The sequence below is a fragment of the Ostrea edulis genome, chromosome 5 (genome assembly GCF_947568905.1).
Source record: "Ostrea edulis chromosome 5, xbOstEdul1.1, whole genome shotgun sequence".
NCBI lineage: Eukaryota > Metazoa > Mollusca > Bivalvia > Ostreida > Ostreidae > Ostrea > Ostrea edulis.
The window spans coordinates 24687746-24713493 of NC_079168.1; the positions used below are offsets into that span (position 1 = coordinate 24687746).

A 25748-nucleotide genomic window follows, 5' to 3' on the forward strand; every position below is an offset into this window, starting at 1 on the left:
CTATGCTTAGCGCTCAAGGTCGTAGCAGTGAGGGTTCTTTATCTTGCCAACGCCTGCCGCGACGCGGGACATTCGTTTTTAAGGTCCTATCCGAAAGTCCCGCGATTCTCACTTCTAAATTCCAAGCGTTTGGGAAGGAACAATTGCTACTTATTCTAACGTCCTAGGTTTGACGCGGCCTTGGCACGAGCGGGGCTCGAACAAACGACCTCTTGGTTACGAGGCGAAAGCTCTCTACCACCGAGTTACCCCGACCGGTAAGGACATTAGGAAACATTGCTTTGAGAGCAGTGATTCTTTAACTCTGTCCATTTAATGAATTACTTCTCTGCACATGTAACGCCGTTTTCATGACACGCTGGGGTTTGTTTTTTGTTGTTTTTTTGTTTGTTTTTTTTAGATGCTAACAACAAGACATTTCATTAAAATTTGTTGTACGTACTGTTGGGAATTTTTCACGCATATTGAGACGTCACCAGCTGTTGTTACAGTACCACAAATCTAGACTTCTGCTTGGCACTCAGGGCTGTAGCAGACCAGTTACGTTATATCTTTACCTGTGTATAGTGAAGTTCTACCTTTACCTGTGTATAGTGAAGTTCTACAGTTCTATCTTTACCTGTGTATAGTGAAGTTCTACAGTTCTGTCTTTACCTGTGTATAGTGAAGTTCTATAGTTCTGTCTTTACCTGTATATAGTGAAGTTCTATAGTTCTATCTTTACCTGTGTATAGTGAAGTTCTACAGTTCTACCTTTACCTGTATATAGTGAAGTTCTACAGTTCTGTCTTTACCTGTGTATAGTGAAGTTCTACAGTTCTGTCTTTACCTGTGTATAGTGAAGTTCTACAGTTCTACCTTTACCTGTGTATAGTGAAGTTCTAAAGTTCTGTCTTTACCTGTATATAGTGAAGTTCTATAGTTCTATCTTTACCTGTGTATAGTGAAGTTCTAAAGTTCTGTCTTTACCTGTGTATAGTGAAGTTTTACAGTTCTGTCTTTACCTGTGTATAGTGAAGTTCTACAGTTCTGTCTTTACCTGTGTATAGTGAAGTTCTACAGTTCTATCTTTACCTGTGTATAGTGAAGTTTTACAGTTCTATCTTTACCTGTGTATAGTGAAGTTCTACAGTTCTGTCTTTACCTGTGTATAGTGAAGTTCTACAGTTCTACCTTTACCTGTATATAGTGAAGTTCTACAGTTCTGTCTTTACCTGTGTATAGTGAAGTTCTACATTTCTATCTTTACCTGTGTATAGTGAAGTTTTACAGTTCTATCTTTACCTGTATATAGTGAAGTTCTACAGTTCTGTCTTTACCTGTATATAGTGAAGTTCTACAGTTCTGTCTTTACCTGTGTATAGTGAAGTTTTATAGTTCTACCTTTACCTGTGTATAATGAAGTTCTACAGTTATATCATTACCTTTATGTAGTGAAGTTCTACAGCTCTACCTTTACCTGTATATAGTGAAGTTCTACAGTTCTGTCTTTACTTGTGTATAGTGAAGTTCTACAGTTCTATCTTTACCTGTGTATAGCGAACTTCTACAGTTCTATCTTTACCTGTGTATAGCGAACTTTTACAGTTCTATCTTTACCTGTGTATAGCGAACTTTTACAGTTCTATCTTTACCTGTGTATAGCGAACTTCTACAGTTCAGTACTTTTCCCTCACAGAATGGACAGTTTTCGGCATTTATTCTAAGAGTGTTTGATACTGAAATTAGAATAATAAATATTTGATGCAAATATAGATTTTAGTGTGTACATCTGTGAATATTTACAAACGGAAAGATGTATTGGTGTCAGTGCGCTTGTTAATCATCAAGGGCGCAGTTTATGAACAATGAAGATTAATGTTGAAATTATCAAAGAAAAAACTATCAAGGTTTATTGGATTTCGGAGTGAAATCCTTCATCATCTATGTGACTTAGCCCCCTCCCCCCCCCCCCCGCCCCCCCCCCCCCTTCCCTTCCCTCCCCTCCTCCCCCTCTCTCCTTCACTTTTGAGGTATCATTAATCCCCAACCACCGGAGCCAAAGGAAACTTTGGGTTTGCACCCAGTCCGTCCTTCCGTCTGTCAGTCCGATACATCAGTTTTCTGTACATTTTTCGTCATAATTGTAGATATTCATTTGGTATTTTGGTACATTGCTTTACCATGAAAAGTTCTAATTTTGTTCCAGTTCATTGATTTCTCGCTGATTTATGACCCTTGGACTTAGAAACTCAGTTTCCGCACTATTTTCGTTTTGCTTACAGGTATTCATTTGATATTTGGTACATTTCTTTACCATGACAACTTACAGATCATGTTCGAATTTTGTTCCAATCCATTCGCGTTGATTTCTTTCTGAGTTATGACCCCCGGACTTAGATAAGTTTACGTAAATACTCCTCGGCAGTTTCCCACACCTTTTTTTTGGCATGCTTGCATATATTCAATTGATATTTGGGATATTGTTTTACCATAACAAGTTACAGATCATTTTCCAAAAAAAATTCCGGTCCATTGATTTTTTTGGCTGAGTTATGGCCCTTGGACATAAAAAATGAACGCAAATGCTCAGTTTTTACTATTTGTAACAAAATGGAATTTGATTGTCTTATATGGCTTTTATTTTATGGGACCCAGTTATTCTTGTGCATAAATTGTTGAGGTATGCTTACTCTCACGGTATATTACGTAGAAGACTTGACTTGTAGCCATTAGGGGGTACATGTTGCTTTGTCACACTTACAGAATGCTTGTTACTACTTGATTAGTATAACAGGACCATTCTGTTGAATACAATTTGTCTTAGAATGAAATATGAAAAGTATAATACTTTTAACTACAGAACTCATTTGCGTTGCTGAAATAAGTACATATGTACGTGCTTTTATAACGACCTTTGTTTTTATACAGTAGGTCCGCACTTTTGTGTCCACCTTTATTTTTATACGATAGGTCGAGTTTATGCCGAGTCCTACCTGTGTAAAACTCTCACTGTTTATCTAGTTTTGTAATATCTTACTTATCAGGAATCAGAAATGTACTTGGCAGAAATCTAAGAAGTATATCACATAATATCATATACATGTACTAATAATGCACTGGTAACACTAGTTTATGTAATATTGGGTATTTTGATACCCAAGTCACGATTAATACTTGCGTAGAGAATATCCGAGAGAGAAAAAAACCCAGAAACATTTATATGGTTCATGGTTAGAGTAATTGAATATGACAATTGCTGTATTTACAGAAATTTATATTTATCCGGTTATTACAATCAACCTGTGGAAAATTGCTCTTTGATTGAAACAGTTATTCATGAGAGGGGAAAAAACCCTTTAATAATAATCGAACGTAAAGAACATATAATTTATTGATTTTCCATGAACAAGGTTTATTACACATTAACAAGAAAAAGTCAACAAGTCCTATTACAAACCACCAGCAAATAACTATAACAAGATAAACAATTGATAAATCCACACATCATCGTCATCATCATCAAGCAATTGAAAAGGATAAACATTACAAAATAGTGTCCAGATTATTGGTGTAGTGAAATCATTATCAGAATATGCTTGGATTTTATGCCGTTCAAACAAGTAATTGTTGTGAATACGAACATGTTGAAAAAGCTAGACATATATAAAACGTTTGTTCAATATATTCACATTACAAACTTTTTAAACTGCATCAAAATCAATTTTATTCAACCGTAAACATGATTAGGTTAAACTGAATTTTAGTAATAGATGATAGAAATGAGTGTAGACACGTGAGCGAGTACCAATATCACAGATGAATGCGTGTTAAAAGGTCAACAACGCGAAAGCTGAAATTTTTCTAGAAATAATGGTTGATATCAAGGGTTTTTTTCCGACGAAAGATGGCTTTGGAAAGGTTTCTTCTTAAAGATGTTTCTTGACAGATGAACAGTATTTCGTCTCTGTAGACTGCCTGCAAGAACAAAGAAATTACGTCTTAAAATTAGTTCAATTACCACAGTGAGTCGTCTTTCTACTCAGAGAGACTGAAATTATCTTAGACTGAGACTTCAGAGATCATTTTGATTTGCAATGCTTTGCCTGGGATCGTACGATTGATAGAGACCATGATGTCACAAGTATTTTCTTCTCAAACATCTGTTATTACTTGTAAATATCAAGGTTTCTGGTTTAATTAGAAAGTGCTGAGAGTCGATCAATCATCTTTAGCAGCGCAAACCGTGGACGGACTGCCTTAATTACAGGACCTGCATTTCCTGTGAATAACACGGGATGTATCTTTAATTGGAACCCAGTGCTATATATAACACGAATATTGCGTAATATTCTCTACAGTAGACAATGCTATTCTTTACAAATATCATTCTGTTATAAAATTATTGGTTTTAAAATATGGTATCCAAGGAGATTTTCCTCGTGTGTCATTTTCACCCATGCGCACTGAAAAACATTTTCGTCCCATTTTAATTTGCCTAATTGATTGATTGATTTTATATTGTTCAACGTCCCTCTTAAGAATTTTTCACTCATATGGAGACGTCACCATTGCCGGTGAAGGGCGGCAAAATTTAGGCCTTTGAATAGAGAGGGATCTTTATCGTGCCACACTTGCTGTGACACGGAGCCTCGGATTTTGCGATCTCATCCGAAGGACCGCCCCATTTAGTCGTCTCTTACGACAAGCACGGGGTACTGAGGACCTATTCTAACCCGGACCCCTACGGGATAATTTGCCAAATTGAAATACAGTATATTTTATAAGAAATGATATTGAAAAGAAGGCACTAAAATAGTGTCACAGAAAAAATGTAGCCTTAACAATATCTTTGTTAGAGTGTATATTGTTGATGATGACTGTAAGTTCCAGGTTTTTAAAACCTAAGTATCCAGAAAAAGAATGTCAGCTCACTGACTCCGACCGAGTACTATAAGACACCTGAATCAGTTATTTTCATCAATGGATCATCTTTTTTCCATTCCTTAATAATTCTGAACATTCAATGTCGATTGCCACTGGAATAGAATTTTCAATGACCACTCAATTTCGTCAAATGAGGTTTCATATTAATGCATTATTGGCACGAAAAAATTACCTTTACTACAGTTAGCTTACAGCTGTGTATGTAACGTCTACACTAGGAATTTTTCAAAGAGATCCACAAATCCGAAAAAAAGAGACCCACAAACCCGAAACAAAGAGACCCACAAATCCGAAACAAAGAGATCCACAAACCCGAAACAAAGAGACCCACAAACCCGAAACAAAGGTGTAGTTCGCGTGTTACTATAGTCTAGTGCGGAAGTTTAGTTTACTCATGTCTAGTCAACTAGTGCACGCGAACGAAGTTTAGTTTAGTTCAGAAATAAAAATATGGCTGTCTGCAACAAATCAGTTGTGGAATTGTCAATTTTGCAAAGTTGTTTTCGATAATGGCGTTGAAGAATCACAAATGTACCAGCATAAATCTATAACTTGTTTCTCGATAACCATGATTTTCGGGATCGAAAAATTTCCCAAAATTATGAATCATTTAATTTAGAATAGTTTTTTGATTGCATAAATTTTATTAAGCTCGCTTTCCAAGTGGAGAACGACTGATTTCGATATCAATTGTTGCATTTTACCATGCTTTGGGCAAGAGTAAAATATAAAGCATGGGCCTAAATGAGTAAAATTGACTAAAATAACTGAAAACATGCACCTCTTTGTGATTTCTGTCATATATTTCTCAAAATTTAATCTCTGCTAACGTTCTCAAACTACTTTTCACACTTTGTCCGCCATCTTTGAACTAGACTGCTAGTACGTGATAGAGCAGTTAGTAATTTTCGACTAGACTCGTTTACTTCCGGCAAACTAAAGCACGTTTGGATGAACTATAGTTTTACTTTTGTGACTGTAGTTTGCAATCTAACTCCACCTATAGAGACCCACAAATCCGAAACAAAGAGACTCACAAATCCGAAACAAAGAACCCACAAATCCGAAAAAAAGTGACCCAAAAATCCGAAACAAAGAGACTTACAAGGTGTTAATTTTCCTTAGAGTTGTTGTCGGGTATTTACATGTTGCCTGCAACACCTTCGTTTTTCGTGTTTTCTGTCGCTTTGGTTTCCTCCAACGAATCTCTACTATCCTCCTTACTGTTTTGCGACATTTCCGCTTCGGTCACCACTGGTTTTAAAGCACTGTGTTTTTGTTGAGCGTTTTTCCCATCAAGTCTGGATGACGTACGGATGACACCACTGGCATCATGGCCAAGATTCAATGATCCCTGGAACAAAATTAGAATGTTTGAGGCTGTCATTTAGATCCTTTCATATTATTTAATGTATCGCTTTTGTTAGTTATGGTTGATTTTCCATACCTGTGGCAAGCGGGGATGTCATATAACTGACAAAATCTAGCGAAAGACAAGTTATTAAAATCAGATCTTCTCAAACCGTTACTGACAGCATTGAATTGGAGGTCGTGTTATTGACCCCAGTCTCATGAATAATCCAATAAATATTCGACCAATTACAATAGCTTGATATAGAATCAAGGACCAATCATATGGAGCGCCAAATTAACATAAACTCAAATAATTGAAGATATCTTCAATTATTTGAAGATATCATCAATTCAAATTATTGCTCTCTTTAATTGAATTAATGCGCGCATTAAATCAATTATTGCTCTCATCAAATGAATTAATGCGCGCTACAATTCAATTATTTCTCTCATCAATTGAATTAATGCGCGCATCAATTGAATTAATGAGAGCAATAATTGATTTAATGCGCGCATTAATTCAATTATTGCTCTCTTCAATTCAATTGATGCGCGCATTAATTCAATTAATGAGAGCAATAATAAATTTGATGCGCGCATTAATTCAATTATTGCTCTCGTTAATTCATTTGATGAGAGCATCAATTTAGTAGAAATATTGCTCGCAATAATTAATTTAGAGCTCGGTTTAAATAATTTGATGATCTCTTTAATTCAATTGAAGATATCTTTAAATCATTTACAATGCTTTTGTATAAGGAATTAATGCGCGCATCAATTCTTTTAAAGAGAGCAACAATTCAATTAAAGATATCATTAATTCAATTGTGGATATGTTGAATTGAAGATATCTTTAATTATATAGTTGCTCTCTCTAAAAGAATTATTGCTCTCTTCAAATGAATTAAAGATATTAATTCAATTGAAGAGAGCAATAATTGAATTAATGCGCGCATTAAATCAATTATTGCTCTCATCAAATGAATTAATGCGCGCATCAATTCAATTATTGCTCTCATCAATTGATTTAATGCGCGCATTATATCAATTATTGCTCTCTTCAATTGAATTGTAGCGCGCATCAATTCAATTGTTGATATCATTAATTCATTTGAAGAGATCATTAATTCAATTGAAGCGCGCATCAATTCAGTTGAAGAATTAATGCTATCATCAATTCAATTAATGCGCGCAATAATTCAGAATTGAAGATATCATTAATTATTTGAAGAGATCTTTAATTCAATTGTTGCGCGCATCAAATGAATTGATGATATCTTCAAATAATTGAAGATATCTTCAATTATTTGAGTTTATGTTAATTTGGCGCTCCATACAATCAAGAATCGTTTTACTGAAGCGTATTCGGGATGTAAGTTCACAAAAAATGGCATAGATCCATGGAAAGTTTAAACGAATTTCAAATATCAGCGTGAAAGGAAGATCAAACGAAGATCTTAGATAATAACACATCCATATCGTTAAAATATATCTTCTGTGGTGTTCTAACATCGCTCATGGCCACCGCCATCTTCTTCGATTATTCTCCCGTGCTCATCGGTTCCGATATAACAGCAAAATGTTCTTGTTAGCGAAAGCTGTCATTTGATTGGTCAAATATGAAAGATGAAACAACGCGATTTCAAACCCAATGCTGTCAGACCCTTCTCCAGTGTAACGATTTGATAAGATAAGATTTTAATCAGTGTAACGAATTGATAAGATCTAATTTTAATTAGACTGCTTTTGTTGCTATTTATTTATTTTTATTCTTGTGTGGGGGGTGGGGGGGGGGGGGGTAATGATGATAACGATCTGTGTATATACCACTTATGATTACATCAGAAGTACCTTGCTTGACTTGGGTGAGTTCTCCTTCAACTCCCTATATTCTGGAAGATCTTCTAATCCACCTTCTGATATTATATTAGTTAAATCAACGTCATTTTCGTCAGGAAGTGACGTTATATCTATGGTTTCTTCCGGTTGTTCGGGAACTCGTTTATCCAGCGAAACTGTTGACAATCTTTTATCATCGTCCTCCTCGGATGACGTGCTTTCTGACTTGTAATCATCCTTAGCTTTTCCGTACTTTTGCTTATAATATTGAGCCAAATCTAACTCGTCGCTTCCTTCCGAAGACTCGGACGATTTGTCGTATTTATTCTTGTAGTATTCCCCATCACGTGACTCCGAGTTTTCTTGAGATTCTTCAGAAGAATCGGATGCCTCTGCAAAAATATAATTGTCTCTTTACTTAAAACGTATGTACATATCACATATTTTCGAAAATCAATTAAAACTCAACGCATTTCATAACGGCTTATCAAAGTGTTACTCAACCACTTGAATGTCGTAGAGCATGGTGGGTATCGCATCCTTTCTTCACAACGCGCTTTGGTTCCTGCAACGATCAAAAGTATTGGTTAAATACATCAGAAAAATATAACCAATCGAATGTAATGATTCTTTCTAATTATATCTGTTTAATTGTTATTTTGTTCTAAAAATAACTAACTTTTAATTCTAACTGCTCTGGTGGACGCCGATACTCCATATTCTTTCTTTCTTCATCTGAAAGCAAAGAAACAATTTTCTAAATTCTTTATTCATAAGTGCAGTGTATTTTTGCATTGCTAAAATGTTGCAAAAAACTGGCATTTTATTTCAATATATAAACATTTCCAATATTTTTGTCTTCGATATCTTTACCAATATTGTAATGATAGCCATTTCCTCGTGAATGCGATGCAGATGTTAACAATGTGCGTATGCATTTTGATAAATATAGAACTTCTATTTAAATGGGTGGAAGATCCAACAAAAAATGAAAGAAGAATATAAATATACATGAGGACATGAACTGTGAACTTCTACGTCAACATATTTCTGGATGCGCATGAAAAGTATGCTGGCGTGAATAGTTGCAGTTCATTCCCTCATGTATTTAAAAACAAAATGATTTTTTCAACCTTGCAGGATCGCCATGATAATGTCGGGGCGGTCTCTAAGCGTGATTAACACAGTTTTCAGTAGACTGTTGACGCCATCTTCCTCCTCGTCCTCTAGGTCCTCTTCATCTCTATTTTTGGAGTTAAGTATTGCTTTTTCCACGCTGGCTTCATCTTGATAGTTTTCCAAATCTAAAGGTCTTTCTAGGAACTGACCAACCATTGGCTTTAATTTGTAAAGATCTGCTTCCTCGGCGTCCTCCTATCGTAAAAATGTTGTTCATAATGTACAAATATTAGATTTCAACCCCAATTTTTATCATTTCTATCTAAGTTCTAATATTCATTGAAGATTTGAATGGAGTCTTCAAAATTGTGTCGCCTTTGGAAAAAAATTGTCGATAGTTTTTGATTTCACAATCATACTTGCCTGTCCTTTTGCTGTTCGTTTTGCTGGCGCTCCATATGAAACTGCAATGAGAAAATATTTGTTTTGCCTGAATAAGCCTACAGGAACGCGCTTTCTTTGTAAGGACTTGACATTCTTGCTTAGACAAACAACCCTTAAGGCTAAATAATTCAATAGCTTCTGATGGTCCCGACCATTGAACTGTTTTATTGTAAATTAACACATACCTATTGATTTCCAACGTTAATAAAACTACGAGAGTTTCCATTGGCAAGTAATTTGCATTATAACCTTGAACAGAAGCACCTTTTAGATCCAAAAAAAAAAAGAAACAAAAGAACAATATGGTGATACGGTATATTAAAGACACACAAATATTTTTGCCAGGCAAATACTACGCGAGAGATCAGCTTGTCTTAATTTTATCTTAATAATCAAGATGGCGTGGTGACGCATGTTGGCAGAAAACATGAATGAGAAATCCTCTCCTTCAGAACGAGGGCTATTGGGACTGTCATTGTCTTGTAATGATTCATTTCCCGTGTTCTGGGTTTGATAAACCTGACTCCATTAACAAATAAAGACATGCCTTTCGTTTAGTTTGTATGGACTTGATGGCGGAAAACTTCCATTAAATTCAAATGCATCTTTATAACCTGCAATGTCAACCATTAACCGAGATCGTCCGTAAATGGTCATCTGAAAATGTTTCCAAAATAAAATAGAAATGATTGTTTTCGGTCGTCACAGCTCACTGTCCTGTTGGTGTGGTAGTTTTCTATGAAAGTCGTAATACAGTATCAAGTTAGAATTTCAAGAGAGCACCTACATGTGTATTCAGGAAATCATACCGACCCATGCAACATTTCCCGGAATTTAGATACAACCCATGTTGTAAATCTTGTTCCATTACTCTACATTAACTTTGCAGAGCACCGAAAGGCAGCCGCTGAAACAGATTTTTAAAGGAAATCTGATTATGGCTAGCGTCGAGAAGAAAATGGTCAAAGTAAATCTATTACACCCAGAATAGCTGTAGCACGGTCTTCAATGACGTGGCCATTATCGCCGGCAGCGTCTGCGGTATAAGGAGAGGGAATATAAAGTGCTGCTTAAGTCTTAATATTTTATGGGGATCAAGTACAGGTTACCCTTGAAAACTCGGAGCCCATGGCATCACGAAGAGAAAAAACCTGGAGAGATCAAGAGTTCGAATTTTAGTCCAAAAATCGACACCTCGATCCACCAATTTTAACTTTTACACTAACCAGACATGCATGTCAAGATATTTCGTTTTCTCGGGTAATATATATAGTTTTAAAGCAATACAAGCACAAAATACCGTCATTTACAATACAAGCTGTAACTGACGGTATTTTCCAACTACCCAAGTATGCACCAATCAACACCTATTGGTAATACTAATACATGTAATCACCAAGATCTGATGAAAAAATCAACAAAGTAAACAAGGGATTTGAATTTTGCTTGAAAGCATGTCTTCAATGACTGATGTGAGTAACTACACATTTCGGTTGTCATGTTAAAATATTTTTCTTAATTTTCCCCCTATCTAAATAAAGATGATTGCCCTCATTTTGTTCCAGGACATTTTGAGATATAAGAAAATGAAGATAACCCCCGATTCCGTCATCATCGTACTGTAATGGGAAAAATTCAGTTTAGTAATACAGAGGTTTTTAAATTAGAACTTACGAACTTTTTAAATCAAAATTTTTGTAAGATAAGACGTTTAGTAAAGCATGCGTCTGGTTATTATCAAAACATGTTTCACACCCGTGGTGCTATACGTCATCAAAACAGGATTGCGGTGTCTGTTGATGCGTCAGTGCTAATTACTCAGTCGTCAATTCGTATTTTCGCTGTTAACAATGATCTCTATCGGATAAAACATGAATATAGCGTACAAGCAGAAGTTCCATCAATGTACTTTTTCGTAGAGTAATTTACACAAGAATTTTCTTTTCGATAACTCTCCCCATATAGTCATTTTGTTTGGATCTGACTCAGTATCCCTCCAATGTCTCTCCTGATTGGTTCGCTAAACTTCCTGGATCCTCATTGGAAGAACTATTTGGCACCAAAAAGAAGCCAAATCACTACTTTCGATTTGTGCCAAACTAAATGCAAAATGCATCTCTGATTTTAGGTGGAAACCAGAATCCGCATATTCTTGGCATTAATTTCATTCACAGCAAGTCATTCCCAAGTCAATGTCACGAACATCTTTCTCCTCTGAGAGAAGAAAGGAAAAGGATGGAGAGAGAGAGAGAGAGAGAGAGAGAGAGAGAGAGAGAGAGAGAGAGAGGATGGAGGGAGAGATGGACCCCTTGACTACTCCCATCCTACCCCTACACTTATCAGACAGTACTTAAATAAAGAAAGTACTAACTTGGGTTTGAACAAATTCAATAGAATGACTTACATTTTAACACTCGCTGATTCTTTATTTCATTTATTTGTTATCTTCAATTTTTATGGATTTTTTGTCGAAGTCACGAGGTAATAGTTCGAATACGGAGACGATGTTGTGTTCAGCCGTTCATTATAAGGAATACGTATACACTCCAAAGCCGTGACCCGTGCATATCTAGGCTTCTTTCATACCATGATAATTAGGTTCGTTTTCTGGTGCTCTGAATAATGAAACCATTGAACTATCATCTAAAATACCGGAAGTAATATCTGACCGAGTGACGCAGGGATGAGTGTGTTCGCTTCGTAACCGGGAGGTCGTGGTTTCAAGTCCCGCTCGTGTCATGGCCGCATCCGACCGAAGCTGTAAAATTAGGTAGTGACTGCTCCTCCTCTCAGTATTTTAAAGTGAAGGTCGCGGGTCTGAAGGTCGCGGGTCTTTTGGATGATACCTTTATAAAAACTGAGGTCCCTTGTCGCGGCAGACGTTGACATGATAAAGGATGTCAAAAAACTTGTAGCACTTAAAGTTATAATAGCTCTAAATCTATAAAGTGTGCTATAACGATAGTTTTGTATGTAACTTTAACCATAGTCATTGATAAAATCAAAATAAAGTTAAAGATTTTATCAAAATAAAGATATTGGTTCTATTGAATATATAACATTCTATAGAAATCAATTTTCGTACGGGAAGACAATAATTTAATTTTGCTTAATTTAGAGCCTCTGGATAGGTTTCCTAACACAAATATTCATAACAAAGGTTTATAATCCTTTTTTTCTGTCACTGAAATAGTAAATCACAATTTTGCAGCAAAAAATTTCGACACAAAAAATGAGAGCTAGTACTACTTCAAACTACAGCTGGTGACGTCTCAATATGAGTAAAAAGGTCTGGACGCAAAGTAATCAACAAACAATCAGCAATAGCTGAAGAAACAACAAACCAAGAATATTTAGTCCCAGAGAATCATTAATACAATGTATTAGTATGCGCTGAAGAAACACCGAACCACGAAAACTCGTCAATTTCTTTACTAAATAAATGATTATAACAATCTTTATTTTTAGAGTCGGACATAACAACAACGATTATTAATTATATATCCTTAGCTATTTATTGACTTGCACTGATGTTGCCGCTAGGGGGTCAATTTGTGGAAGGAAACCAAATACCCGGAGGAAACCTGCACGTGTCCGAGCAAGCAGCCACCATATACCCTCACATGTAGAACCACCGCTGATCACGGGGATCGAACTCGGATCGCAGCGGTGAGAAGTAAGTGCGTTACCCACTACTCTGCCCGGACACCCATATCATAAGTTCAATCCCATCAAAAATATTGTTAAAATAAAGAAACGATTTCATAAACTTTACAATTAAATGACAAGAAACAAAATACTAAGGTAAAGTAAAAATAAAAATGATTGATTGATTGTATATTGTTTAATGTCCCTGTCGAGAATATTCCACCCATATGGAGACGTCAACATTGCCGGTGAAGGGCTGAAAAATTTAGGCCTATGCTCGGCACTTAAGGCCTTTGAGCAGGGAGGGATCTTTATCGTGTCGCACCTGCTGTGACACGGGACATCAGTTTTTACGCTCTCGTCCGAATGACCGCCCCATTTGATCGCCTCTTGCGACAAGCAAAGGGTTCCAACCCGGACCCCCACGGGACTATAAAAATGAAGAATGTTGTAATCAATGATATGATACTAACAAAACGTAAACATAGAAACAGCTTCTAAAGGAAAGAAGAAGAAAAAATAAACAAATAAGACTGCTCTTATTCTTATCACGTGATGCCTGTGTTTCAGAATTCTAATTATCACGTTTCAGTAATTACAAATTCATCCTATAATGATTCATTACAAGGTCCACGATCCGCATAATACGCGATAAAGAAATATACGGCAGAGCGGTGGTATCGATTCAGCGATCTTGCATACCAACGAACATGGATAAAGGCCATCAAGGACTGTCTATGAGCAATCGATTTCCTAATTCCTTCCGTTTATTGTTCTCTTCACACACAGAGACTTATTACTAGCACTTAAAATGTATATCAATGTGATTAGACGTGTCTGTACATGCCTCCTGCCTCAAGACATTTTTAGAATGAAATACCCTTTTCAGTTTGAGAAAATTGCATTTTAGCCAGCAGGAAAAAATTCGGGCATAGTCGACAATTGTCCATCCATCAAACGGAAAACTGGGACACAATAGTCGAAGAACTCGGAAAGCCGGTTGTAATCTTTAACACCTTCTTCCTCAATCTTGACTGAAATTGACAACCATCACAATTGATTGACGGCTTTCTTGTAAATGTCTGTTTTGCTTCCACATTTTAAAGAGATGAAGGGTCTTCATTCCTGTGAGAATCAAGCGCAAAGAATCACGCGATAGAACGCGCACTCACTGAAATTTCTTAATAAGGATTAGGATTGCTTCTTCCCCAAATACACAACTTTCAAGGGGAAAGCATTGTTAGACATTACCAAGAAATAAACGATCTTGTAGATAAGATAGCGTATACTATATTGGTAGATTGCAGAATTCAAATGCAATTACCGGATGATTGCAATTCAAAATCAGGGGCACATATTGGCCTCAATCTAAAGTAAAAATTCAAAATAGCTTTAGGAAACATAATTGTTTTCTATAAGGGGCATTGGCTGACAAAGTCATGTAAATTTGCCGATTGGTACCAATATGACTGAACAGCTTTGCAGTACATAAAAATCACCACTGACATATATTTTTTTTAAATTCATACATCTTGCAATCTTTTGTTCTGATCTTTCATATTTTCATATTATCTTTTAATTTTGACATGCCACTCTATGTTACGTCTTAATATTAGACAAGTCAACATAATCATCGGAGAAGTCGACATAATTATCTGACAAGTGATGACAAAAATATACCATCATAGATTTCTTTTAAAAACACAATAAAATGCTGGTTATGTGGACGAGTTTCCAATTTTATGAAAAGGTGGGGAACAGTTGAAGATTCTTCCAAATTCAGGAAAGATATTAGAATTTTAGATGTGTTGTCGGTGATCTAAAAAAAACGTTATGTTTGGATCTTCCTTTTGTTTGTTTGGATCTTCAAACCTTTTGTTTGTTTGGATCTTCCTTTTGTTTGTTTGTTTGGATCCTCCTTTGGTTTGTTTGGATCTTCCTTCTGTTTGGATCTTCCTTTTGTTTGTTTGGATCTTCCTTTTGTTTGTTTGGACCTTCAAACCTTTAGTTTGTTTGGATCTTCCTTTTGTTTGTTTGGATCTTCCTTTTGTTTGTTTGGACCTTCCTTTTGTTTGTTTGGACCTTCAAACCTTTAGTTTATTTGGATCTTCCTTTTGTTTGTTTAGATATTCCTTTTGTTTGTTTAGATCTTCCTTTTGTTTGTTTGGATCTTCCTTCTGTTTGGATCTTCCTTTTGTTTGTTTGGATCTTCTTTTGTTTATTTGGACCTTCCTTTTGTTTGTTTAGATCTTCCTTTTGTTTGTTTGGATCTTCTTTTGTTTATTTGGACCTTCCTTTTGTTTGTTTAGATCTTCCTTTTGTTTGTTTGGATCATTCTTTTGTTTGTTTGGATCTTCTTTTGTTTATTTGGATCTTCCGTTTGTTTGTTTGGATCTTCCTTATAGGAGTTATGAGATTAATCACTGTTCTTTATCTTCACCGTTTCATTTTACAAGTAAGATCTTACGTTTATCGTTTACATTCAAGTTCTGATGTGTATCATTTAAATCTAAATCATGGAGTGCATATCTTTACATATAAGTTCTGGAGCGTATATTCCCAGGCGTGGATCTCCTGGAACGTGAATGGTAATCTGACAATTCAATCTCGCCAAGTTCTGGACCGATGTGTACATGTATATTTTATGATCTTTTGAAATATGACGTCATAGAAACAAGATCGATAATCCAAAGTGAAAATACTATTTACATGCAAACCAAACTCAGAGACGCTTGATCTAATTATAGGACAAGAGGTTCCAAACTAGGCGGAAATAAATTGTAATGAAACGACAAGCCTCCTCTTTGTAATAGCTGGCGTCCATATCAAATCAAAATCAGAGGACAAACATGTAATGTACATCTTCAGTAATGAATCATTTTTCCAAAACAGTGTATTCTTTAATACTAACAAACTCATATTGAACCCACGTGACAATGCATGACTCTTCTTACTGTAAGCTGATGCACTGTAGGAGAGAAAGCCAAGTCCTATTGTAAAGATGAAACCATTGTCTCCTCTGACGCAGGTTGCCTGTATCAGTGTCACACTGTCAAATGGTGTGTGGGGATCATCATAGGTCTGGTCTCAGTGTTCACAGTATTAACGGATCATGACATATTACACTGAAAATGTATATTGTTTGGGTTCACATGCTCTAAATTCAGTTGAATAGAAGCAGACCTATCTTTAGCTAGCTGAATAAATATCCACGTTTTTAAAATAAACCAAGTGCCGAGCACATGACTAAAGACTCCCTTTCACCTGCAATGGTGATTTCTCCATATGAGTGAACAATTCTCGAATGTTAAACAATATACCACCAACCAGCCAAAGAAAACTTATTGTGTTGCTTCCAAGCATGTGTGTATAGTCTTTGCATACGTCACAGAGCTTCCCCCAACACTGTTTGAAATACTGGTCAATATTTCACCTAGAAACATATTCATTTTGTATTTTACTCCCAAGTGTACAATTGGGGAAGTTTGTCATTTTCAATTTTCATGGTGTGACTTTCGTCCATCTGTTGAACAAGACATTCCAATTACTTTGCTTCTAGCATTTAGTGATGTGTTTAGAACGGAAATCGTTTTGTCCTTCATCACAGAATATCCTTTGGGAATCGATGCTGACAATAGTTTCTATATATGAACGTATATAAATATTTACTTTTTTAATGCTTTTGCCGTTGATATCTTTACAAATTGTAATGCTAGGCATTTTCATATGAACGCGCAGTAGTTGTAAACAATGCGCGTATGAATACAGAACTACTTGTTATATATTTAGTATGTCTATTTGAACGACTGGGAATTCCGATAGAAATGACGCTTCAAGAAGTATGCTGGCATGAAGCTTTGCAGTCCATACATTCTTGTATATCTATTTTGTATTGCTTGTAGGAGTTGTGAGATTGATCACTTGTTCGTTATCTTCACCTTGCATCTGAGAAATTTTGAAAAATGTTTTGGTTTTGTTATATCTGCAATACATATTCAAAGTTTATAGCTTTTCTTAAAGCAACGAATTAAAAGTATAAAACTCTGTTTGTTTGTTTATATATATATATATATATATATATATATATATATATATATATATATATATCATCATCTTGTTTTGCATGTTATGCATTTACATATCAATATAGGTGAGGGCAGATCACAGATAGTTAGTAAATAAATATATTGTTCCAATAATAATGAAATCAATTATAATATAAAAGGTGAAGATATCCAACAGTGATAAATTTCATAACTCCTATAAGCAATACAAAATTAAGAGTTGGGCAAACACGGACCCTGGATATATCAGAGGTAGGATCAGGTACCTAGGAGGAGTAAGCATCCCCTGTCGACCGGTCACACCCGCCGTGAACCCTCTGTCTTGATAGGAACTAACTTATTGTATCATGCAAAGCATGCGATGGAACACTCACCTGTACTAGACTTATTTGCATACTAACGAGATACGAGTATATTGCATTGTATTGACCAGCATATAGTTTCATATCTGTACATCCATTACTTATTGTGGAAGACATTACAGGCAACTTCCTCTGAAGATACGGATAACAGACCAACTTCATACACGTCAGCATGCACGAAACAAAGGGACACATATTTCTGTTTTATATATTCATGCTGAATTTGATTTTATGATGTTATAAGTTTAATTCATCAAGATAAAGTTCTGACGTCATTGTTTATATTGCAACTAAATAAAAAATACCATTGTGATGATTGTTAATGTCAACAATGTTCTACTATGCCAAAAGCCATTGTTAATTGACATTTCACCTCAAAAGTAAAGAACTAAGAGGCGGACAACATTTTGATATTGACCAACGTGAGAGGTCACTAATACTGATGTAGTTCCATGAAAGGTGAAGATAACGAACAGTGATCAATTTCATAACTCCTATAAAGGTGAATATAACGAAGTGATCAATCTCATAAATCCTATAAAGATGAAGACAACGAACAGTGATCAATCTCATAACTCCTATAAAGGTGAAGACAACGAACAGTGATCAATCTCATAACTCCTATAAAGGTGAAGATAACGAACAGTGATCAATTTCATAACTGCTATAAAGGTGAAGATAACGAACAGTGATCAATTTCATAACTCCTATAAAGGTGAAGATAACGAACAGTGATCAATCTCATAAATCCTATAAAGATGAAGACAACGAACAATGATCAATCTCATAACTCCTATAAAGGTGAAGATAACGAACAGTGATCAATTTCATAACTCCTATAAAGGTGAAGATAACGAACAGTGATCAATTTCATAACTCCTATAAAGGTGAAGATAACGAACAGTGGTCAATCTCATAAATCCTATAAGTAATACAAAATAGACAGTTAGACAAACACGGACCCCTGGACACACCAGAGGAGGGATCAGGTGCCTAGGAGGAGTAAGCATCCCCTGTCGAACGGTCATACCCGCCGAGAGCCCTATATCTTGATATGGTAAACGGAGTTATCCGCAGTCAAAATCAGTGTGCCAAAAACGGCCTAACAATCGGTACGAAACACGTCAGACAACATTTGACACAATGATAAGTTGTAATGGCATTGTCATCGTTTAGAACTGTCGTCATTTATGAAATAAACTTCATTCTTAAAAAATACACGATGGAGGAATGAACTGCGACGTTTACACCAGCATACTTCATGAAAACGTTAGCGCTGAAGCTTTGCTGTTCATACCTCGTGTCTTTACAAAAATGAGATTATTTTTTTATATTTACATTTCACTTTCATTTCTGTAGGAATATTTCCATCCCTTAAAATAGTGTTAATACATTTATCAAGATTCATACGCACATCGTTCACATTCATGAGGAAAAGGCTATCATTTCAACTAGTAATGATATCGAAGGTAAAAACGTTGATTTATTAACCTGAACAAAAACTGAGTAATAGTTTTTGAAAATGCGATGCAGAAAGGATGAAACTATATACTGGATAAGTTTATAAACATCTACCGGTACCGTGTTATTGAATATTGATATTTTGCAAAAGGATGAAGGATTTTCTATATATTTCCTTTTTCCAAACACGTGATGTCTACACATGCGCGGCAATAACTGCGAGTGGTAAATAGAAGTTGTTTAAATCTCCGCTGCTGCGGGTAATGCGTCAGGTACTGGTGTCAAGTTCGATTAAAAAAAAGAATTCTAGCTCCTCCGTTTACACCTCGTATGTTCTTTGTTCACAAATGGCAGACATATTAAAGATAAAAACCAAATATCATTTTGCGTTACTCTTCTCACTCGACTTTTAGGTCACCTGAGTCACTAAGGTGATATTGCTATTGGTCTGCAGCCGTTGTCGTGCGTCGTTCATCGCCCGCCGTGCACTAACAATTGAACATTTTTAACTTCTTGATAACTATCATTCCAGTTCTTTCTTTTTTTAAGATTTAGATTTGGTATGAAGCATCTTTTGGACAAGGGGGACATGAATTACAAATTTCAGGACCCCTGCACCCCAAGGTCAAATTGGATATGTAGTGTTTAGGTGTAAAGGTAAATAAAACATTTGAATAAACCTTTTTATATGCTATTCATACTATATTGAAACTGAAAGTGTAAAAAGAGCAAGTAGCCTTTTATCAAAATTATAAATTTCATTGTTCCAGGGGTAGGGATTTTGGTACCAGGAGGGTCCAAAATGATCATAGTGATTAAATGTCTATCATTTGATAATATTTTTTGTTTAATTTAGATGACATTGTACAAAAACTAAGTGCAAGTTTAGAAAAAGCAGAAAGGGATGCACCAGAATTGTCAATTTCGCAATCCCAGGGTTCTGACTCTAGGGTGGGGTCAAAATACTAGTAGTCATATTGTGTTAATATAACATATGTTATGCAAAGCCTTCATCAATATGGATACATATGGGACATTTATGCGGGCGTTTTATACTGCTGTTGATTATGAGATGCAAAACAGGAAAAATGTTATATATTTCGCAGACCTTGGGGCTAGTGATGCTTTTAACTAATAGTCAGGCGATCTATAAGGCCTTTGAGCCTCTTGTTTAAAAGCGATTTGGTCGCTTTGAAACTTTACAGTTGTCTCAGTCATAAAGAACAATCGTTATGTGTCCGTCTTGCTCGTCAATTCAAATTTTAATATTAACAAAAGGTGATATTGCTTACTACAGAATATACAAATTAAAAAAAAAAACACCTTTCATTTCGAAAACGTCGTGTTTAGCGACATGCACCTTTGATCTTAATAGCCCTGAATAGATATAGATCTTCACAATCTATTAACAAAACCTAGATCTTCACAATCTATTAACAAAACCTGCAAAACGATTCTGGAGACACGGATACGATTACAAAGCACAAATATTATTACGACAGATTGCTCAACATCAATATGAGGACCACTGATTGGCGATGTAGCTGACGTTCATAAACAAATATTGAACAAGCAACATAAGAGGCGAATCCATTCCTGACACTGCTACCGTCAAATAAAGAAAAGAAAAAACAAAACAAAAGACCAATTTTCCACTGTTATGCCATGCTGACACTGCAAGTATTTCATGGATTTATTTGTTTTACAGACAACGTCTCACATTCTATTTTTTTTTTTTTTTTTTTTTTTTTTTTTGCTATCTATTACATACAACTTTCATTCTATTATTTTAATTTGATCCCTCGTAACCTGGGAGAGCGCTACCATAGGTTTAGTCTGTTGCTCAATTATTTCATTAAATAAAATATTGTTTTAGCAGGGATGTGACTGAATTCCTCAGAAATCGGAGGAAAACTGGTCAAAAAGGGAGGAAAACACCTCACCCTACCTGGAAAAATATCCTTTTCTGCCACTTTAGATCAAATCCAGAGTGTTTCATTTTTTCGAAAATTGAGCAAATCAGAGGATTTCCTCTGAAAAGAGGAAAAAGCACACCCCTGTTTTAATTGCATTATAACACTCAAAGTGGAAATTGATAGTCACACGCTAGATCTTGTATTGACGACACTTATCAATCAAGGATCTTCAAGACAGCAAGAGAAGTTGATAGAGTGCTACGTCAGGAGTAAGTACCAGGCGCATACCGGGCTATTATGGTAATAAAGCAAATTTAGCCTCCTGATGTTGATAGAGCATTTTTCTTTGTTTTCCCTCGCCAAGAGAGAGTCTGTAACCCATGCACGTATCAGAGAAACCTTTAAAATTACTGACGTCACTGAGTGCAGTGAACGATGCAAAGGGTATGCAGAATGGTTCGGGAGTATCGGAAGTATTGGAGCGCTCAGTTATGAATGTGTGCAGTTCAATTTCATTGATAAATTATACATGTGAGGTTTCTCGTGTGTTCCCAAGAGAATGTATTCATAGATAGATAGATAGATAGATAGATAAATATATAGAGAGATAAATAGATAGATATTTAGATACTTAGTAGATAGATAGAGAAATATAGAGAGAGAGAGATATTTATATACTTAGTAGATAGATAGATAGGGATAAATTTTGATAGATAGATCAGTTATATCTATATCGCATGGCTTGGGATCATTCTGATGCTGAAGGCTCCAGAAGGAACCCTGTATTGATTGGGATTATTTCAGATCGACAACAGTCTGCAAATGTCAACACAAAACACATTGGATACGGAAACATGATCAATGATAAAAATCTCCCAAGAAATCCATCAGCGCTTAATTCATCATTAATCAAGTTCATTTTGAAATTAAAGGATTTCAATAAAGATCCCATATCACTGATATCAAGAACTGCTATTACCAAAAACATGTCATTGAACCAGATACTGCTAGCGTTGTGTATTGATTGCATGAATGAAATTAAAACAAGAACTTGGACGACATATTGACACATAAGCTTAATTGAATACTTGGAGAAAATACCCAAAGAAATCGTTTAGAGCTGCATTTTCTTTATGAACTTATAACAATTGTTGACAAATAATAACGACAAACGCATGCTTATTCACGCATGATTACTTTCCATAAATTGTCATAAATTTCATTGATGAAGCAAAGATTTTTGATTATTATCAGCCTTCGTCCAGCTCCAGTATATGTGCACTCAGAGTCTCTCTGGCGGCCAATCAATAGTTTCCAATGACCATTTGTCACGTGACACCATTAAGTCCACTTAGAAAGCAACAAAAATTGCGGTTTCACTTGACAGCTATGAACATATATACTAATGAAATATCGTTAAAAAGATCATTATACATGTAGTATATACATACGCAGACGATCGACAACTCCGTCCAAAATATCGCTATGAACGTGAAATTACGATATAAAGGTGTGAGTACTATTTCAGGACACCGATATTGTTACAGATTACTAATATGTGAAAGAGCGCAAGCCATGTAAGAAAAATTTTGTTTTTAAAATGAAAGTTCTGCAAAATGAGAGTTGTTTGTTATCAATATACAATGTCATATAAACTATCACTTTGAAAATTTGCAATTCACAATCTCGCTAATGAAGAGAGACTTGTCGAGCAGTTCCATGACATTTCCTTGCTGCCGATAACTTATTAAAATGATTAAATCCCAAATATCCTTACACAAATCTATACCTGATGTTATACCCAAGATACATTCCACTCATGACATTGGATTTTTGCTGGGTTTTTTTCACTTGACGTTAAGTTTTTTATTCTGTAGTATAGGAATTTAGTATTTTTCGAACGTGTAATAAATCAAAAGGTCTTGGGGGTATTTTAGGATCTGCGTATTTGCACGTTAAGGTATGATATGATATGTGACAGTTCAAATTTTAAAACGTTTTTACTCTTAAGATAAAAACGCTATCTACAGTAATTTCGTTATTTTAAAGCAACTCTGGTCTGCGCTTAGTATGGAAGATAGTTTATATACAAATGCAAATCATATCACATTCTATTGAAATGTCTTATTTAGAAACAGTCGGACAAAAAAAAAAAAAAAAACCACGAGTGCACGAAATACATTGATACCAAAGAAAAAGAATAGGCTAAGAAAATGCTAGTCTAACGTTTGCTGTTTTTTGTAATTAAAGATACATTCTAATGATAGCTAGTTACAATTTCGTAATTTAAAAAATCAAAGGTAATGTTGTACTTACCGGAGAGCAAACAGAAACAAAACGCGAGAAGGTGCGAGCTCATGATTCCAGCTTTATCAGTTCGATGTCCAGAGTAAATGAAGCCGTGCAGTCTCCGGTAGGAAGAGTCTTCCGCCCGATTTTCGTCCTGTCGCTCAATATTCCAGGTATCAATTGGCACTGAAATTTTCCCTTTCGGTTCAGTCCAAATGAAGGGGTGATGCTATTGTTTACAATACGAAATGAAATATTTTCCCGATATATCTGCAATACAGTTTTAGAATTGTAGACAAATGTGGTTACCATTTAAAGATTTTAATATTTTATAAAGGCCTCATGCCGTAGCTAGCAATTTATTCAGGCTTTGCTCTGAATCGGGCTCCCTCAAATACAGATATGGTATCTTCCTTTTGTTGCTCAGTAATGAGTATAGAGATAGTAAGAGCTATGTAAAAACCAAATAAAGACGACATTCATTATTAACCATCAAATTCAAAAAGACGTTGTCGATAGGGATTTTCAAAATCCAATTCTTTTAATTGTTAAAACTTTATTCTTTTTTGGTCCTTGGGGAAGAAATAAAATCAGCTCTTAATGCATTTATAATTACTACAGGCTTTTAGATATATCATACTGTATTGGAATTTACTTCAATTTCATTTTTTTCCCTGAAGTTCCATTAACTTCATTCCTTTGATATTCAGTCCAAAGTAATCGAAATCACCATAGACAAAGCACACAATGCAGCACCCTATGGTTACGTGTAGCTCTTCAATGATTGAAATTGAGGCAGGGGAATTCTGAACAATACATGTGTTTGTCAAGCAAGCAGTATATAGGTACTAGGACATTAATATAACATCAGATTTCCTATAAGATTGAAATGACATCCACATGACCCCCACCCTCTCCAAAAATGACCCCAAATCGTTACACGAGTATTACAGTAAGTTTATGCCCATCTACTTGCATTGTTTGATTATTCATTGTGTTGACGTCCATCAAGATGCAGGTTTTCTTTTTTAACATTTGAGGAAAGCTTTATTTGATGAATGGAAGTGGACGTATGTTGAGCTGTGTTTGTTTGTTTGTTTGCTTTGTTTTTATTTTCCTTTTCTATTCTATTTTTGTTTTACTTTTGTTCGTTTTGTTGTTGTGGTTGTTTTGGTCCCTAGTGGCGTGGCTGAAGTTAGAAATAGATTATATAATGATACATGCACATAAATATTGTCTATTTTTTTTTTATATACTTTTGTTCGTTTTGTTGTTGTGGTTGTTTTGGTCCCTAGTGGCGTGGTGGAAGTTAGAGGTATATTATATAATGAGACATGCACATAAATATTGTCTTCTTTTTTTTTTTAACTTTTGTTCGTTTTGTTGTTGTGGTTGTTTTGGTCCCTATAGTGGCGTGGTGGAAGTTAGAAATAGATTATATAATGGTAAAATAAATATTGTCTTTTTTCATCAAATTCGAATATGTGATAAGAAGCTTAGTTTCAACAACGTAATTCTTGTACTCTAGACCCACTTTTACTTAGAATTAATGTATAACACGCACAATGTTTTTATATGTATTCCCTAACCATATAACGCATTGGATAAAACACATTTCTTCGACTAGGGCCCTAATACATATAAAATTAAAAACATCGAATTTTGTAAGGACCTTACGTTTTCTAATAAGCTGAACTTAAAAAAGAACAACTTTGCTGTATACTTGCATTATATTTACTTTACTTTGTAAAAGCAGAATTAGATCATTATTGGTCGTGGTAGCTCATTGGTAGAGCGTTTGCTTCGTTTAACCAGAAGGTCGTAAGTTCGAGTCCCGCTCATGCCATGGCCGCGACAAACCTAACACGTAAACATAAGTACATGTACTCTGTGTAGTATATTGCTACATTCTTACGTTTTTCGTTTCGTTCCATTTTCCTTTCCGTTCTGTGTTTTAGCAACACCCTAGCGCTCAGGGTCATCAGGGTCGGATCCAGGAATTGCGGTTACGGGAGCGCCACTTTATGGGGCAGGGGGTTTGGGAGCCGCTATGAGGCCCCTAGTGAGTCCAGGGCAAAGCCCTGGTGGGGTCCAGGGGCCGAAGGCCCCGGAAGCTCCTGGATTTTACAGATTTCATAGGGCTTGAAAACTGTCTCCTATTTAATCATTTGTACTATTTTCTATCATTTTTTTATAAGGTGAAATTAATAAAATGAAGAAAATTTTAAGGGTTTTTCGAAAAACAATTAAGTTCTACCAATAAAATAATTCAAGAAAGAGCCCCCCCCCCTTAAATCCGCCACTGGTCATAGCAGTGAGGTTTTGTA

General features: G+C 35.5%; 1 protein-coding gene across 1 annotated transcript; it reads right to left on the reverse strand.

Annotated features, from left to right (window-relative positions):
• Positions 1 to 3355: 3355 nt before the first annotated feature.
• LOC125652482 (microfibrillar-associated protein 1-like) lies at positions 3356 to 23798 on the reverse strand. Its single transcript, XM_048881704.2, has 8 exons — positions 23449 to 23798; positions 9661 to 9701; positions 9252 to 9492; positions 8798 to 8853; positions 8623 to 8683; positions 8131 to 8510; positions 6032 to 6280; positions 3356 to 3957 (listed from the first exon to the last, which is right to left on the reverse strand). The coding sequence occupies exons 1-7, from the start codon at positions 23489 to 23491 to the stop codon at positions 6068 to 6070; spliced, it is 1035 nt and encodes a 344-aa protein (XP_048737661.2). The 5' UTR covers positions 23492 to 23798; the 3' UTR covers positions 3356 to 3957; positions 6032 to 6067.
• Positions 23799 to 25748: the final 1950 nt, after the last annotated feature.